The following is an 18,424-nucleotide window of genomic DNA, read 5'->3' on the forward strand; positions in this document are numbered from 1 at the left end:
GATTGGGGTCATATATGCCGGTATATGGTCGTACGAGGTTCATGTAGGCCAAATGTAGGCCCATCGGGAACCGAAAAAGGCCGATATGGGGCCGGCGTAGCCCCATCAGAGTCCGAATTGGGCAATAAGGGGCCGGTGAAGATCGATAAGGGCCGGTCAAGAAGTACAATAATCTGGTGTGAAATAATTTCGGGGGCATAGGACATTTTAGGCTGGCCAGGGACCAGTTAGACCCAATTAGGCTCATTAATGTCCCATTAATGTCAATCAGAGAGGTCTTTAGACCAATCAGGGTACAGTCAACAGTGTAGGTCCATCATGGATCGATATGGCGCCATCAGAGTCCCGGGTGTAGGTCTATATCATATTATCATGGGTGTCCCCCATTCCCCACCATGGGCATTGAATCCCCCACCGAGACCCGTCTGAGAATGGTGTGTGGCGGATCACAACCCCGTTAAGATCTATGACTCTTAACCCATCCATTGCCATTAAGGCCAACTCAAGTTGCATCGGTTTCAAAATTACGGTAGCGACCATCACCGCTGCCGAATAGGCCTACGGCGAGCGGCAGGCATGGGCGGATCAAGTTCGGAATCTGTTCCAGTAACGAGCAGGCTACAGGAATCGTTGGTTCTTGTGAATGTTCATCATCTCATACAGTATACACGTCATTAGTGTCTGTTACTCGGTTGTATCATCCAAATCACGATCACGACATCACGACAAACTGAGCCTGAGGTTTTATGGCCGACAAGGCAAGTAACTTAAACCGCAGCATTGTGAATGACATATTGTAAAGCTCGGGCAGCTCGTGAAAGCTAAATAACAAACAAACAAAACACAAAACAAAATACACGCTTAAACACGGCAAAGCGCAAGAGAACTAAAGGTAACCACTTTCTGAAAAAGCAAATAAAAAACGTGCAACGATCCCAATTAGTATTCCAGGAGCGATCACCACCACTGTCTGTTCGCCAATCACCCATTGCGCGAGGCTCGCTCATTGATCTACATTCTACAGGGTGGAGCTGGCATGCTGCCGGAGCTGCCTTGCAGCACGACGCAGCACCGCCTCAGCTTTCTTCCCCTCATTGAGCCACCGGATGCGCAGCCACATACGAGTGCTCACATACTTCTGTGCCACGCGCCTGTGCAGTCCGGGAGAGCAGGCCTCCACACAGGCTGTCAGGTAGGACTTCAGTCCGTTCCTGCTGGAGTACCGATCTCCCATTTCCTCCCGGAACATCTTCTCCAGCTGCCGAGCGGTGGCATACCAAGTCTCGCTGGGGATGGTGAGGTTTCCGCGGCTCAGAGTTCGAATCCAGGCAGCTGGCTGAGACCCAGTGGACACTGGCGCCACAGAAGTTTTACTGCCCAGCGTGGGGTCGAAACGGTGGCACTTGGCAGCCACGTAGCCCGCCACGAAGGACAGCGCCTCCTCCAGTGGCTCTCCGGGGATGCCAGGATCCTTGGAGGCCTGGTCGTCCATCGGGTCGCAGGGAAGCGACTCGAGATCCTCAAAAACAATCTCCAGATCATCGACGGCGTGGACCACTTCCTCTTGAGGCGCACCCAGGGCAGCCATAGCCTCGTCCGATAGGAATGGCGCGGTGTCCCCAGGCTGCGTTGCCGTCGGCCTCTCCTGGGCAGAGGGGCCGAGGTTCAGGGTCTGCCCAGTGAGGAACTGAGCCCGCTGGCGGTCCGGCTGTTCCATTTGGACGGGCGTGCTGCTCGCAGAGCCCGTCCTCACCGCGATGAGAGGCTGCGGCGCCATCATCAGGTACCGTAGGCGCGTCTGCATCTCCACGGCGTTGGGGTGGGTGTTAGCGCCGGACATGGCGCGAAGCTGTGAAAAGCAGTTCTCCACCAGGTCCTGGTTTACCCGCGCCGTTTTCAGGTACGTCACTCCAAGGTCACGGACGTCTGACAGCAGGCCTGGCAGGGAGCGGCAGTTCCGGATGATTCCGTCTTGGAATGGCAGCTTGGAGCTCGGTCTGCGCGACTTCTTCCTTGGCTGTGCGTCGTCGCGGTGCTGTCCCACTTTCACCGTGCCTCGCATGAGAGCCTCCATGCTGTGAAGAGCATCACGCTGCTGCTCTTCGATGGCAGGCTGAACGCCAAAGGCACACCGCTCGGCCTTGACGTCAGATTTACACCGGCTGTTCAGGACATCAAACCATCGATCGCAGATGCGCACCGCTCGTGCCTCACTGGCTCGGTGAGGGAGGTAGAGTTCGGCCGCTGCAGCCACGCTCTCGGAGAGTAGCTGGACCGCGAGGTACACTCTCTGGCTGGTCTGACCGCGGGCCTGAAACCAAATCGAAAAAAACTATGTTAGAGCGTGGTACACCAATACCACCACCCAAAGCTGTCCAACGAAAGGACGGCAATAATGCACAGACAATAATTGGTGAAAGTAAATACAACATTAATCGACTCGTCAATCGTCATTCGGCACGATTTTCATTGTTAATAGCGGAAGGAACTGCAGATGCATACATTTAAAACTAGCCAATGATAGTATGTTTATACATACAAGCTAAACATTAAACGATGTCAGGACCGTAATCTCAGAAAATAGGGAATACTCTTTCCAAGAGCTATAGGAAATATCAATATGGTTTCGAGGCTGATAATGAATTAAATAATTGAATAATGTTATTGAATAATTGTTATCGATTACGAAGGCGCTACGTAATAATGGTTTCGTGCTGAGAAATGATAGAAAATATTTCACGAGAAATGGTCAAGGGAGCCGGCAACGAGAGGACCATAGATATTATAGAGTGAATGGAGAGGTGATAGAAGTTTAAGCGGTGTTCGGGTAATGTCAAATCGTAGTGCTTTCATGTGAAAATGAGAGGGAGATACAGGCAGACAGGCAGACAGACAGACAGAGCCAAAGACAAACAGGCACAACCAGGCGGACAGACAATTATGTCAGAGATGGATAATTACGTCAATGTGGCCACGACCCAGCCGTGGGCACAGCCTCAACTGCCCATCACTGGCCAGAGCAGAGGGTCTCGATGGCACCGATGAGTCGCGTTGAGTGCTCCCGGTACTCGTGGATGCGTCCCGGCCGGAGCTGTTCGGAGGGACCCCGGCTCCGGCGTTGTCGATCCTCCAAACCTCCTCAAAGAAGCCGGCATCGAGGACAGTGCCGTCGGGGAGCTCTAGGCCCTTGCCAAGCACATGTGTCCTCACCAGCTTCAAGAGGTGCGGTGAATCAGCGAAGACCCACACTTTCCTGAAACAGAATAATTAGGGCATTTCGTTGTTGTTTCATATAAAACAGGTAAAATGATGCTGTTAATACAGTTTGATCAATAGATTTATAGCTGTTGTATAACACTGAAAGCCCCATACAATTTAATCGTTGTGGTCAAAATAGCACAGTTCCTTTCACGTAGATGAAACTGTGCATAACTGAACACGGCTCGTAAAAATCTCTTACACAAGTAAAATGTGACTGACGCGAAAGAGCAACGACGATTTGATTAGATGATGATGACGAGAACATACCTGAGCGGGTCCACTGGGTTCGAGAACCAGGTGCGCAGAGGCCCATCACCGAACGCACTGGTGATCCCAAGTTTGGTCCACAGACTCTCGTTGGGAGACGCCATATCGCTAACAGCTGCCATTACTTTGAGGCCGATCTTCTCAAGCCGAAAGATGATGTCGTTCAGGGTGTTTGGCGCCATGTTGGTGTCGAAGTCGTAAGCTATGGGCTGCAAACAAAAAATCCAAGTAACATTTTTCGATGGGGCCCACCTGGGGCCCACGGGACCCAATTGAAATTTGGGGCCCAATGGGGCGGCCCCTACGATTTTCTTCAAAATTTGCACAGACACTCTCCTGGGCCCCCTCTTCAATCTGGCTGAAGAAACCTACCGGGGAATCCAAAGGAAGGGGCCCAAAGAGGGCCCCAAAGAGGCCCTTTCTAAGTATTGCCCCTAATTTCGCGACCAACCCCGGCAATATGCACATCATTGGAAAGAGCGTAATTTCCCAAACAAAAAACCCAAGTAACATTTTTCGATGGGGCCCACCTGGGGCCCACGGGACCCAATTGAAATTTGGGGCCCAATGGGGCGGCCCCTACGATTTTCTTCAAAATTTGCACAGACACTCTCCTGGGCCCCCTCTTCAATCTGGCTGAAGAAACCTACCGGGGAATCCAAAGGAAGGGGCCCAAAGAGGGCCCCAAAGAGGCCCTTTCTAAGTATTGCCCCTAATTTCGCGACCAACCCCGGCAATATGCACATCATTGGAAAGAGCGTAATTTCCCAAACAAAAAACCCAAGTAACATTTTTCGATGGGGCCCACCTGGGGCCCACGGGACCCAATTGAAATTTGGGGCCCAATGGGGCGGCCCCTACGATTTTCTTCAAAATTTGCACAGACACTCTCCTGGGCCCCCTCTTCAATCTGGCTGAAGAAACCTACCGGGGAATCCAAAGGAAGGGGCCCAAAGAGGGCCCCAAAGAGGCCCTTTCTAAGTATTGCCCCTAATTTCGCGACCAACCCCGGCAATATGCACATCATTGGAAAGAGCGTAATTTCCCAAACAAAAAACCCAAGTAATATTTTTCGATGGGGCCCACCTGGGGCCCGCGGGACCCAATTGAAATTTGGGGCCCAATGGGGCGGCCCCTACGATTTTCTTCAAAATTTGCACAGACACTCTCCTGGGCCCCCTCTTCAATCTGGCTGAAGAAACCTACCGGGGAATCCAAAGGAAGGGGCCCAAAGAGGGCCCCAAAGAGGCCCTTTCTAAGTATTGCCCCTAATTTCGCGACCAACCCCGGCAATATGCACATCATTGGAAAGAGCGTAATTTCCCAAACAAAAAATCCAAGTAACATTTTTCGATGGGGCCCACCTGGGGCCCACGGGACCCGATTGAAATTTGGGGCCCAATGGGGCGGCCCCTACGATTTTCTTCAAAATTTGCACACACACTCTCCTGGACCCCCTCTTCAATCTGGCTGAAGAAACCTACCGGGGAATCCAAAGGAAGGGGCCCAAAGAGGGACCCAAAGAGGCCCTTTCTAAGTATTGCCCCTAATTTCGCGACCAACCCCGGCAATATGCACATCATTGGAAAGAGCGTAACTTCCCAAACAAAAAACCCAAGTAACATTTTTCGATGGGGCCCACCTGGGGCCCACGGGACCCAATTGAAATTTGGGGCCCAATGGGGCGGCCCCTACGATTTTCTTCAAAATTTGCACACACACTCTCCTGGGCCCCCTCTTCAATCTGGCTGAAGAAACCTACCGGGGAATCCAAAGGAAGGGGCCCAAAGAGGGCCCCAAAGAGGCCCTTTCTAAGTATTGCCCCTAATTTCGCGACCAACCCCGGCAATATGCACATCATTGGAAAGAGCGTAATTTCCCAAACAAAAAACCCAAGTAATATTTTTCGATGGGGCCCACCTGGGGCCCACGGGACCCAATTGAAATTTGGGGCCCAATGGGGCGGCCCCTACGATTTTCTTCCAAATTTGCACAGACACTCTCCTGGGCCCCCTCTTCAATCTGGCTGAAGAAACCTACCGGGGAATCCAAAGGAAGGGGCCCAAAGAGGGCCCCAAAGAGGCCCTTTCTAAGTATTGCCCCTAATTTCGCGACCAACCCCGGCAATATGCACATCATTGGAAAGAGCGTAATTTCCCAAACAAAAAACCCAAGTAACATTTTTCGATGGGGCCCACCTGGGGCCCACGGGACCCAATTGAAATTTGGGGCCCAATGGGGCGGCCCCTACGATTTTCTTCAAAATTTGCACAGACACTCTCCTGGGCCCCCTCTTCAATCTGGCTGAAGAAACCTACCGGGGAATCCAAAGGAAGGGGCCCAAAGAGGGCCCCAAAGAGGCCCTTTCTAAGTATTGCCCCTAATTTCGCGACCAACCCCGGCAATATGCACATCATTGGAAAGAGCGTAATTTCCCAAACAAAAAACCCAAGTAACATTTTTCGATGGGGCCCACCTGGGGCCCACGGGACCCAATTGAAATTTGGGGCCCAATGGGGCGGCCCCTACGATTTTCTTCAAAATTTGCACACACACTCTCCTGGGCCCCCTCTTCAATCTGGCTGAAGAAACCTACCGGGGAATCCAAAGGAAGGGGCCCAAAGAGGGCCCCAAAGAGGCCCTTTCTAAGTATTGCCCCTAATTTCGCGACCAACCCCGGCAATATGCACATCATTGGAAAGAGCGTAATTTCCCAAACAAAAAACCCAAGTAACATTTTTCGATGGGGCCCACCTGGGGCCCACGGGACCCAATTGAAATTTGGGGCCCAATGGGGCGGCCCCTACGATTTTCTTCAAAATTTGCACAGACACTCTCCTGGGCCCCCTCTTCAATCTGGCTGAAGAAACCTACCGGGGAATCCAAAGGAAGGGGCCCAAAGAGGGCCCCAAAGAGGCCCTTTCTAAGTATTGCCCCTAATTTCGCGACCAACCCCGGCAATATGCACATCATTGGAAAGAGCGTAATTTCCCAAACAAAAAACCCAAGTAACATTTTTCGATGGGGCCCACCTGGGGCTCACGGGACCCAATTGAAATTTGGGGCCCAATGGGGCGGCCCCTACGATTTTCTTCAAAAATTGCACAGACACTCTCCTGGGCCCCCTCTTCAATCTGGCTGAAGAAACCTACCCCCAAATTTCAATTGGGTCCCGTGGGCCCCAGGTGGGCCCCATCGAAAAATGTTACTTGGGTTTTTTGTTTGGGAAATTACGCTCTTTCCAATGATGTGCATATTGCCGGGGTTGGTCGCGAAATTAGGGGCAATACTTAGAAAGGGCCTCTTTGGGGCCCTCTTTGGGCCCCTTCCTTTGGATTCCCCGGTAGGTTTCTTCAGCCAGATTGAAGAGGGGGCCCAGGAGAGTGTCTGTGCAAATTTTGAAGAAAATCGTAGGGGCCGCCCCATTGGGCCCCAAATTTCAATTGGGTCCCGTGGGCCCCAGGTGGGCCCCATCGAAAAATGTTACTTGGGTTTTTTGTTTGGGAAATTACGCTCTTTCCAATGATGTGCATATTGCCGGGGTTGGTCGCGAAATTAGGGGCAATACTTAGAAAGGGCCTCTTTGGGGCCCTCTTTGGGCCCCTTCCTTTGGATTCCCCGGTAGGTTTCTTCAGCCAGATTGAAGAGGGGGCCCAGGAGAGTGTCTGTGCAAATTTTGAAGAAAATCGTAGGGGCCGCCCCATTGGGCCCCAAATTTCAATTGGGTCCCGTGGGCCCCAGGTGGGCCCCATCGAAAAATGTTACTTGGATTTTTTGTTTGGGAAATTACGCTCTTTCCAATGATGTGCATATTGCCGGGGTTGGTCGCGAAATTAGGGGCAATACTTAGAAAGGGCCTCTTTGGGGCCCTCTTTGGGCCCCTTCCTTTGGATTCCCCGGTAGGTTTCTTCAGCCAGATTGAAGAGGGGGCCCAGGAGAGTGTCTGTGCAAATTTTGAAGAAAATCGTAGGGGCCGCCCCATTGGGCCCCAAATTTCAATTGGGTCCCGTGGGCCCCAGGTGGGCCCCATCGAAAAATGTTACTTGGTTTTTTTGTTTGGGAAATTACGCTCTTTCCAATGATGTGCATATTGCCGGGGTTGGTCGCGAAATTAGGGGCAATACTTAGAAAGGGCCTCTTTGGGGCCCTCTTTGGGCCCCTTCCTTTGGATTCCCCGGTAGGTTTCTTCAGCCAGATTGAAGAGGGGGCCCAGGAGAGTGTCTGTGCAAATTTTGAAGAAAATCGTAGGGGCCGCCCCATTGGGCCCCAAATTTCAATTGGGTCCCGTGGGCCCCAGGTGGGCCCCATCGAAAAATGTTACTTGGGTTTTTTGTTTGGGAAATTACGCTCTTTCCAATGATGTGCATATTGCCGGGGTTGGTCGCGAAATTAGGGGCAATACTTAGAAAGGGCCTCTTTGGGGCCCTCTTTGGGCCCCTTCCTTTGGATTCCCCGGTAGGTTTCTTCAGCCAGATTGAAGAGGGGGCCCAGGAGAGTGTCTGTGCAAATTTTGAAGAAAATCGTAGGGGCCGCCCCATTGGGCCACAAATTTCAATTGGGTCCCGTGGGCCCCAGGTGGGCCCCATCGAAAAATATTACTTGGGTTTTTTGTTTGGGAAATTACGCTCTTTCCAATGATGTGCATATTGCCGGGGTTCGTCGCGAAATTAGGGGCAATACTTAGAAAGGGCCTCTTTGGGGCCCTCTTTGGGCCCCTTCCTTTGGATTCCCCGGTAGGTTTCTTCAGCCAGATTGAAGAGGGGGCCCAGGAGAGTGTCTGTGCAAATTTTGAAGAAAATCGTAGGGGCCGCCCCATTGGGCCCCAAATTTCAATTGGGTCCCGTGGGCCCCAGGTGGGCCCCATCGAAAAATGTTACTTGGGTTTTTTGTTTGGGAAATTACGCTCTTTCCAATGATGTGCATATTGCCGGGGTTGGTCGCGAAATTAGGGGCAATACTTAGAAAGGGCCTCTTTGGGGCCCTCTTTGGGCCCTTTCCTTTGGATTCCCCGGTAGGTTTCTTCAGCCAGATTGAAGAGGGGGCCCAGGAGAGTGTCTGTGCAAATTTTGAAGAAAATCGTAGGGGCCGCCCCATTGGGCCCCAAATTTCAATTGGGTCCCGTGGGCCCCAGGTGGGCCCCATCGAAAAATGTTACTTGGGTTTTTTGTTTGGGAAATTACGCTCTTTCCAATGATGTGCATATTGCCGGGGTTGGTCGCGAAATTAGGGGCAATACTTAGAAAGGGCCTCTTTGGGGCCCTCTTTGGGCCCCTTCCTTTGGATTCCCCGGTAGGTTTCTTCAGCCAGATTGAAGAGGGGGCCCAGGAGAGTGTGTGTGCAAATTTTGAAGAAAATCGTAGGGGCCGCCCCATTGGGCCCCAAATTTCAATTGGGTCCCGTGGGCCCCAGGTGGGCCCCATCGAAAAATGTTACTTGGGTTTTTTGTTTGGGAAATTACGCTCTTTCCAATGATGTGCATATTGCCGGGGTTGGTCGCGAAATTAGGGGCAATACTTAGAAAGGGCCTCTTTGGGGCCCTCTTTGGGCCCCTTCCTTTGGATTCCCCGGTAGGTTTCTTCAGCCAGATTGAAGAGGGGGCCCAGGAGAGTGTCTGTGCAAATTTTGAAGAAAATCGTAGGGGCCGCCCCATTGGGCCCCAAATTTCAATTGGGTCCCGTGGGCCCCAGGTGGGCCCCATCGAAAAATGTTACTTGGGTTTTTTGTTTGGGAAATTACGCTCTTTCCAATGATGTGCATATTGCCGGGGTTGGTCGCGAAATTAGGGGCAATACTTAGAAAGGGCCTCTTTGGGGCCCTCTTTGGGCCCCTTCCTTTGGATTCCCCGGTAGGTTTCTTCAGCCAGATTGAAGAGGGGGCCCAGGAGAGTGTCTGTGCAAATTTTGAAGAAAATCGTAGGGGCCGCCCCATTGGGCCCCAAATTTCAATTGGGTCCCGTGGGCCCCAGGTGGGCCCCATCGAAAAATGTTACTTGGGTTTTTTGTTTGGGAAATTACGCTCTTTCCAATGATGTGCATATTGCCGGGGTTGGTCGCGAAATTAGGGGCAATACTTAGAAAGGGCCTCTTTGGGGCCCTCTTTGGGCCCCTTCCTTTGGATTCCCCGGTAGGTTTCTTCAGCCAGATTGAAGAGGGGGCCCAGGAGAGTGTCTGTGCAAATTTTGAAGAAAATCGTAGGGGCCGCCCCATTGGGCCCCAAATTTCAATTGGGTCCCGTGGGCCCCAGGTGGGCCCCATCGAAAAATATTACTTGGGTTTTTTGTTTGGGAAATTACGCTCTTTCCAATGATGTGCATATTGCCCGGGTTGGTCGCGAAATTAGGGGCAATACTTAGAAAGGGCCTCTTTGGGGCCCTCTTTGGGCCCCTTCCTTTGGATTCCCCGGTAGGTTTCTTCAGCCAGATTGAAGAGGGGGCCCAGGAGAGTGTCTGTGCAAATTTGGAAGAAAATCGTAGGGGCCGCCCCATTGGGCCCCAAATTTCAATTGGGTCCCGTGGGCCCCAGGTGGGCCCCATCGAAAAATGTTACTTGGGTTTTTTGTTTGGGAAATTACGCTCTTTCCAATGATGTGCATATTGCCGGGGTTGGTCGCGAAATTAGGGGCAATACTTAGAAAGGGCCTCTTTGGGGCCCTCTTTGGGCCCCTTCCTTTGGATTCCCCGGTAGGTTTCTTCAGCCAGATTGAAGAGGGGGCCCAGGAGAGTGTCTGTGCAAATTTTGAAGAAAATCGTAGGGGCCGCCCCATTGGGCCCCAAATTTCAATTGGGTCCCGTGGGCCCCAGGTGGGCCCCATCGAAAAATATTACTTGGGTTTTTTGTTTGGGAAATTACGCTCTTTCCAATGATGTGCATATTGCCCGGGTTGGTCGCGAAATTAGGGGCAATACTTAGAAAGGGCCTCTTTGGGGCCCTCTTTGGGCCCCTTCCTTTGGATTCCCCGGTAGGTTTCTTCAGCCAGATTGAAGAGGGGGCCCAGGAGAGTGTCTGTGCAAATTTGGAAGAAAATCGTAGGGGCCGCCCCATTGGGCCCCAAATTTCAATTGGGTCCCGTGGGCCCCAGGTGGGCCCCATCGAAAAATGTTACTTGGGTTTTTTGTTTGGGAAATTACGCTCTTTCCAATGATGTGCATATTGCTGGATTTTGTCGATGTTATAGGCCTGAAATTGTTGAAAACGTTTATTTATGCCCCGAGGGCATACTCCCGGGCCCATATATTTGAAGCTGTTTTGTTCGGTTCAGGGGGGCGCTAGCCCCCTAAATTTGGTACCGTTGCACGTAAACTTTTGTCCTCTTTCGAATGACGTGCATTTTTAGCTGTTTTGACGGCTAGAAGTAGGGTTTTCAAAGTTCGTCGATTGTGCCCTGAGGGCATACTGTTTTTTGGGATTTGTGGCCCCCCTGATGGATTCCCCGCATTTTGGCACTAGGATTTTCGATAGAGGACACCATTCTGCACCTCTCCACCAAAATTCAGCGTAATCGTAGGGGCCGTCGATCCCTGCTGAATCCCTGCTGAACCCCTGCTGAATCCCTGCTAACTTCCGTTACATTAAAAACATTAAAAGAAGCAGTGATCTTTGTTTTATTGATATTGAAAGTAATTCATTCATGGCACGTGGTCGCGTTCCTGTGAAAACACATGTTGATTCATAAAGCATCTTTGAGTTTGCTTTAAATTCAAGAGCAGAGCTGCAGGCTCCTTCACGCATTGATATCAATCACAATCATTACATGCTTTGAGTTTTTCTGAAAAGGTTGGATTCAAAGTTCAAACTCAGGTGAGGCGGTTTTATATTGATATAGCCTTGGGTGAGGCTCAGGCTGATTCAGGTTCTGGATTACTCCTCATGTCAGTGTTTGGTCAACTTCAGTGTTCCTTGCGTTGGGCTGGGCCATTTCCTACCATATCAATATCATTGCTATTGGTCCTGATATAAATTATTTTGAATAATTGACTTTTGCCATATCTATATCAGTATTGGTTAGGTTAGGTTATATTGATATCAGTATTGGTATGGCATGATTGATGAGTGATGACTGATGCTGAATTATTTTATCACCCTATTATCACCAGTGTAGCGGTCAACTGAGTGTATTTCAACACAAGCGCCTCTAGTGGCGACCGGGCGAGGTAGTCACATGACGTAAGCGCACTACGCGCTACACCTCCCCACCAAGTTCAACACACACCTCCCCCCCACAAAAAAAAACAAGCTTCTAACGACACTTGTGGCACGAGCACGGAGACACAGACACTATGCCTACTGCGTCTTCAGCGGCGGCCTGCCTCTCGTACGAATGACACCGCGTCCAGCGACATGCGGCACGTGACAGGTTTTCAGGTTATTTACATGCACAACGACCGATTTCCCATCAGAGTCTCGGATGCGATAGTTTACATCAGACGTTCTGTGGGTGACAGTAAACGGGCCAGACCAGATCGGCTGCAGTTTCGGCGAGACACCCACCTTGCGAATAGGCCGTTTCCAAAATACATCATCGCCCACTTTGAGCTCACGAACTTTGACATGTTTCGCCGAATTGTACCCGTCTGCTCGTTTCGCCGCTGCTCGCTTCGACACATCACGAGCCGTAGCCCTCACATCAGACAGCCGAGCCATGAGACCCGAGCTCGTCACCTCGCGCATACTCGAGTGGAGCGTGTCAATCGGCAACTGCGCGCGTCTACAAAACAGCAACTCGAACGGCGTTGACTGAGTTGTCTCACACACGGCGGTCCGGTAAGCAAAGGCCAACGACTGTAAGTTCTGATCCCAACTCGCCTTGTGTTCTCCCACATACGACCGTATCATATTGAGCAGTGTTCTGTTAAAACGCTCGACCATGTCAGACTGTGGGTGATACGGAGAAGTCGTCCTATGCTTAATGCCTAGTTTTTCACAAAACTGTTTAAACGAAGCACTCATCCATTGCGTCCCCTGGTCAGTTACTATCTCAGACGGAAACCCATGACGACAGAAAACATGATCAAACAGCCAGCTCTGAATGACCTCCGTCTCAGTCGACGGTAGGGCTGTCATCTCGGGCCACTTCGAAAAATAGTCCTGACAAACCACGATAAATCTAGCACCGCTCTCTGTCACCGGTAAGATCGGGCCAACAATGTCTACAGAGACTTTTTCCCACACGTTCAGGGCAGACGTGTCTACCGGTGTCAATGGCGCCGTCGGAACAGGGTTATCTTTCACAGTGCAGCACACGATACATCCTTTTACATGTTGTTTTATATCCCTGGTCATTCTCGGCCAAAAATAACGCTCCTGTACACGCCGAACGGTCTTCTTGGATCCGGCGTGACCCGCCAATGGGTCATCATGAAGCAACTTGATGATGCCGTCGCGTTGGGACCGCGGTACCACCAGCTGTTCTCCGAAGACCGGATGCACATGGCAGAGCGCACCACGCCCGTTCACTCGGAACTCGTCCGGCTTCCTGTCCTGCAGCTGGCGCACGCCGTCATCAGTCGCCAGCTCAGAGCGCCAGTCAGCGACACTAGCGACACACTGCGGCTGCTCCGGGAACGACCGGCTGAGCACGTCCGGGACGACATGTTCAGATCCTGCGACGTGATGAATGCTGATGTCGAACTCCTCCAGTAGTAGCGCCCAGCGACCCAGCCGACCAGTCAGATCCTTCTTGGAGCGCAACCACTGAAGAGGCTTGTGATCCGTGAACAGACGTACCGGCCGTCCCACCAGCAGGTGACGCCATCTCTTCAAAGCGTGTACAATCGCGCATGCTTCTTTTTCTATTACGGAGTAGTGTCGCTGTGACTTGTTGAATGCTCTGCTGCTGAACTCCACAGGCTGGCCGTCTGCCTCTAGTACGCAGCCGAAGCCATTCTCGCTGGCGTCGGTCCGCACTGATAGCTGTGACGATTCCGTAGGAATCTTCAGAGCCGGACGTTCAGCCAGCAGGGCCTTCAGCCGACGAAACGCTGTCTCGTGCGCGCCATCCCAGAGGAATGACTTCCCCTTCTGCAAAAGATCGTGCAACGGCCTCGCAATCAAGCTGAATTCCGCGATGTGCGACCTATAGAAGCCGCACAGGCCCAGGAACTTCCTGAGAGCTGTCTGATCGCCAGGCCGCGGTATCGCCTCAACAGCTCTGATGTGCTCCTTCGTCGGTCGAATCATACCACCCTCGATGCTGAAGCCAAGGAACGACTCCAGGGATGTCAGCAGAAACCGGCACTTCTCGCCGTTCAGCGTCAGTCCAGCTTCTCGTAGTCTCTGCAAGACAGAGCGCAGATCCTCCAAATGTGACGACTCGTCCCGGCTGTGGATGCACCAGTCATCGAAATACGCTGCCACACATGGCAGGTCTTGTGTCAGCCTCTGCACCAGACGGTTGAACGTACTGGGACCGTTGCAGAGACCGAACGGCATTGTACGAAATTGCAGTAGCTGGCCATTAAACTGGAAGGCCGTCTTCTTTCTGTCCTGTTCCCTGAGAGGGATCTGATAGTATCCCGAGCGAGCATCGAGCACTGAGAACACTGTCGACTCCGCCAGCTTCCCGATGACGTCTGACACCAGCGGCACAGGCTGACGATCTTTCACCGTCACCTCATTCAGTTTCCTGAAATCAATACAGACACGTATGTCGCCGCTTTTCTTTTTAACAAGCACCACGGGGTTCATGTAGTCACTGTCACTTTGTTCTAGCACCCCATCACGAAGCATTTGATCGATTGCACTTTGAGCTCGAGACATATATGCCGCTGGCAGTTTATGAGGGCGACACACTATGGGCTGGTCACATGTTGTTTCTATCTTATGCTCTATCAAACTGGTGCGCCCGAGACCATTGAACACGTCCGCAAACTGGCTCTTAAGCTTTTCAAGTCCGTTACACGAAGCATCGCTGCTATCATCAAAGTCACACTCGCTCAGTAAGTCCTCACCGGTAGCCAGCATCCCGACCTCGTGGAAGCATCCCTCCTCCCAGTCCAGCAGCGGCGCCTCACCGGCGGCAGTATCTTCCTTCACGCTGTGTCTCGCAGATGGCGCCACCGGAGCGGAGGGAGTCGCAGATGGCGCCACCGGAGCGGAGGGAGGCGCAGGCGGCGCCCCACTCTGAGCAGTCTCAACGTAGCCCAGAGATGGCGCCACCGGCGCGACGACCGTCCCTCCGACGCAGGCGCCACCGGAGCCAGGTGACGTCACACTGTCGGCCGCGCCAGCTGGGTGTCGATTCACACCGACAAGCACAGCTCCACGGTCGAAGTCGATGGACGCGCCGAACTTCTGCAGAAGGTCTGCCCCCACCACGCCGCGCTGCACGTCGGTGACGATGAAGTCGTGCATCAGCGTGGCGCCACTGAGCGAGACAGAGCAGTTCAGCAGACCATACACAGGCATTCTCGACCCATTGGCAGCGATAACATAGTCGTCTTTAGCCATGGAGTTGGGCCGGAAAGAAGTGGGCAGACAGCTGACGGTGGCACCGCTATCTGCCAGAAGCTGCATCGGACAGCCATCGATGTCGATGTCGACGTAGACACGGCCATCATCGGAGACGGGTGAAACCGCGATGCCCTCCATCCGTCTACCAGCCAGTCCGTCGCCGGGAGCGCGGCACTGTGCACGCACATGACCAGCAATACCGCAGCGCCAGCATACCGCCCTCGGGCCAGACCGCGCCGGGTCGCCGCTCCTCACTCCTCCCCTCGGAGCGGCCGGCGAACGCACCGTGCGCCAGGTCACGTGATCACCACCGGCAGCGCCTCCAGAGCCGCGCGACCCGAGCCGGCCGCTGAGGCTGAAGCACATCAGCGCTGAGTTGACAGCCTCTTCCAGCTTACGGCAGGAGCCAGAGTTCAACACTGCTGCCCTCATAGGATCTGGCAGTCCACAGACAAAAAAATCACGAGCAAGAGCTGCCTTATTGCTCGCTGCAAACCGCGGGTAAACTTGTTCAACTAAAGTCACCACACGGTCACGGTACTTCTCGACCGGTTCAAGGTCAGCCATTCGAACACGAAACAAATCGAGCATAAACGCATCACGGTACGGCTCTCCAACTTTAGTGAGATACGTTTTGATTTTGGCAAAGCTCTTCTTGTCAGCCTCCGGGCAGTCTGTCAGCACAGTATTGCCCATACCGAGCAGCGCAGGAAAAATCCTGGCTTTCACAGTATCGTCCCACGCGTTGGCCGTCGCCACAGCCTCAAAGTAGTCGATGTAATCGGTGATCGTGCACTGTTCGGTTTTAGGCTGCGGCGGTACAAGCACTTGCACTCTCGTATCACTTTCACCATCCATGGTGTGGGGCTCAGACTGCGGAGCGGCCCACCCGCTGCCACCAGATGTAGCGGTCAACTGAGTGTATTTCAACACAAGCGCCTCTAGTGGCGACCGGGCGAGGTAGTCACATGACGTAAGCGCACTACGCGCTACACCAGGCATTTTGTTGGACAACTAACTAGGTACCTACTTCATGCCTTTCAGTTTTGTTTTTCATCACTTTACATTGAATTTGAAATATTCTATAATGAGCATTTATTTATTTATTTATTAACTCATATTTCTGTGTTCAAAATGTAAGCAGTGGTGTGGAGTATTCTTCACTCCATGACAATGACCTGTCATTTGTGTGTCTTGATATTTACAAAACATCTTTCAGGGGAAAACCAAGCAAGGGCTACAACATGAAAGTGAAAAAGGGCAAAGCATCAAAAATCGGACCCTCTAAGAAGCCTCTTAAGCACAATGCTCCCAAGATATTCAAAACTAAAAAGCAGAAGGGCAAGAAGAGAAGCAAGAAATCATCCCAGGCACCTGTGGTAAAATCTGTTGTACCAGTTGAGGCATCAGGCCGTGTCAATGAGATTCTGAGCCACATCCACCAGCTGAAGCCCGTCCGGCCAGTGGCGCAGGCTGCCGCGGCACCTAGCAGCCCCTCCGCCCCCTCCCCGTCCCCGGCGGCGGCACCACCGCCGCTGAAGAAGCCGCGCGCCGAGCGGCAGGCATTCCTTCCCCCTCCGGTCCCGGAGGACGCCGGGGACGGCGGTGACGCAGATGGCGCCCCGGAGCCGCAGACCGCCGCTCGCGGCAAGAAGAAACGGCGGAAGATGAAGCTGGCGAAGCGGAAACTGCGGAGGGAGGAACTGCTGGCCGCCGCGGAGACTCCGGGGGCCAAACTGGAATCGGCTCGGTTCAGGTCAGCCACGGGTCACGAGTTCACTCTTGGGGAGTAGGGGAAGAGGGCAGACTTGATGGGATGAGTCATTGCATAAATGGGCCGTGGAACGGCCTTTTTAATTTCTCTTGTCGGCACTAATGCGCAAATACGCGGGATGTGACCCGACCTATTGCCCTCACCACTCACCAGGTACCTGAACGAGCAGCTGTACACGAGGACCGGGTTCGAGGCGCTGAAGATGTTCTCGCGCGACCGGGAGTCGTTTGACGCCTACCACCAGGGCTTCCGCAACCAGGTGGCCAAGTGGCCCGTCAACCCGCTCGACCTCATTATCAAGAACGTCAACAAAATGTAAGGCGCCGCAGTGGCATTGAAAGTACATGATAGCCACCAAATAATGTAATAGTCTGGTAAAGCTTCTTAGTGTCATTCCTTTTACCACTATTTAGTTATTCCTCTCTGATGATATTACCCATTTCTATCTCAGTATCGTGTATCGGATATCGCAGATCCCATTCATTTGTTTATACCCCGTTTTCGTTTTTAAAGACTGCAGTTACGTCAGCCTCCACCCGTAATGTTCGGCCCTATCCGCGTGCGATCGTTGACTGGGGGCCACGACCCTGACCCCCCCCCCCTCAGGCCCCCCAGTCACCTGGTGGTGGACCTGGGCTGCGGGGACGCCCGGCTGGCGACCAGCGTTAGGCAGCGCGTGCTCTCCTATGACCTGGTGGCTACCAATGAGCGGGTGACCGCCTGCGACATGGCCCACCTACCGCTGGAGGATGGTGCCGCCAACGTGGCGGTGCTGTGTCTGGCGCTGATGGGAACAAACCTGGTGGATTTCGTCATGGAGACGAATCGCATCCTCAAGATGGGGTGAGTACTGTTGGTAGCGTCAATTACGTATTTGTTGCGGCAGGCGTGCGTTTGTTTATTGTTTTTCTTTGCGACGTTTGCGTTGGCGTTTCGGGCGTGCGTTTTGCGGTGTTTGCGTTTTGCGGTGGGTGGTCGTTTTTCACAATTCAAAGTCCAAACCTTCGGGCCGCAGTGCTCCTCGAAAAGCGCTGCCCTCGAGTATGGTGTACTTCCTCTCACACATGTGGCGTTTAGCGGCGTTCTTCCTCGGCTTTCGAATCCACGTATATCACGTGCCGGCGGTCTCCAATCGGCAGCCAATCATGACGGTGTCCTACTCTTTTCCAGCGGCCAGCTGCGGATAGCAGAGGTGGCCAGCCGGTTCGACTCAGTCGACGACTTCGTGAAGTCGCTGCAGGCCTATGGCTTCCACTTTATCAGTCAGGACCTGTCGCACAAGTACTTCTACATGTTCAGCCTGAAGAAGGTGGCAAATGTGGACAGGAAGCGGCGGAAGGAGTTGCCGGAGATCACGCTGAAGCCCTGCCTCTACAAACGGCGGTGACGGGCCGCGGGAGGGCGGGGCAGGTCGGCTGGGACGAATTGGTGACCGGTATCGACGATTAAAGGTCTATGATCTAGCACAGTGTTAATAAACCATGGAAAAATGCTTTTGTTTGAAATCATATGCTAAAGTAGGTACACGGCACGAGTTTCTTCTCGTGTGCATCCAGTGACGATGATCACATCTTGAACGTAGTGGATATTAAATGATAAATACCCGCAATACCTAGGCCACCTAAATGAACCTATAATTATTCGTTTTAGTTTCCCAGGATTATTCTGAACAGGT

The 18,424-nt window shown here is 52.7% G+C and overlaps 2 protein-coding genes across 4 annotated transcripts; one reads left to right on the top strand and one right to left on the bottom strand.

The window, feature by feature from the left end:
- The first annotated feature begins 10,782 nt into the window (after positions 1–10,782).
- LOC122386239 (ribosomal RNA-processing protein 8-like) lies at positions 10,783–18,240 on the top strand. Of its 3 annotated transcripts, none has more exons than XM_043375248.1 (5): positions 10,783–11,324; positions 16,195–16,731; positions 16,903–17,064; positions 17,356–17,592; positions 17,920–18,240. In XM_043375248.1, exons 2-5 carry the CDS (start codon positions 16,220–16,222, stop codon positions 18,134–18,136), a joined length of 1,128 nt encoding a protein of 375 aa, XP_043231183.1. In that variant the 5' UTR covers positions 10,783–11,324; positions 16,195–16,219; the 3' UTR covers positions 18,137–18,240. The 3 variants fall into 3 exon arrangements, with proteins under 3 accessions (XP_043231183.1, XP_043231185.1, XP_043231184.1); XM_043375250.1 differs by having other exon boundaries at positions 11,097–11,143; XM_043375249.1 differs by having other exon boundaries at positions 11,188–11,206.
- Positions 11,848–15,944, bottom strand: LOC122386238. Its single transcript, XM_043375247.1, has 2 exons — positions 14,474–15,944; positions 11,848–14,148 (listed from the first exon to the last, which is right to left on the bottom strand). The coding sequence occupies exons 1-2, from the start codon at positions 15,831–15,833 to the stop codon at positions 14,141–14,143; spliced, it is 1,368 nt and encodes a 455-aa protein (XP_043231182.1). The 5' UTR covers positions 15,834–15,944; the 3' UTR covers positions 11,848–14,140.
- Positions 18,241–18,424: the final 184 nt, after the last annotated feature.

This window comes from Amphibalanus amphitrite, unplaced genomic scaffold, assembly GCF_019059575.1.
Source record: "Amphibalanus amphitrite isolate SeventyFive unplaced genomic scaffold, NRLGWU_Aamphi_draft 000244F_arrow, whole genome shotgun sequence".
NCBI classification, from domain to species: domain Eukaryota; kingdom Metazoa; phylum Arthropoda; class Thecostraca; order Balanomorpha; family Balanidae; genus Amphibalanus; species Amphibalanus amphitrite.

Bases quoted from the DNA above. Each gene is read 5' to 3' on its own strand.
- LOC122386238 (XM_043375247.1), bottom strand. From the start codon at position 15,833: ATGGATGGTGAAAGTGATACGAGAGTGCAAGTGCTTGTACCGCCGCAG.
- LOC122386239 (XM_043375248.1), top strand. From the start codon at position 16,220: ATGAAAGTGAAAAAGGGCAAAGCATCAAAAATCGGACCCTCTAAGAAG. The intron at 17,065-17,355 runs GTAAGGCGCCGC...CCCCCCCCTCAG, and splicing joins ATCAAGAACGTCAACAAAAT to GCCCCCCAGTCACCTGGTGG. The intron at 17,593-17,919 runs GTGAGTACTGTT...ACTCTTTTCCAG, and splicing joins AATCGCATCCTCAAGATGGG to CGGCCAGCTGCGGATAGCAG.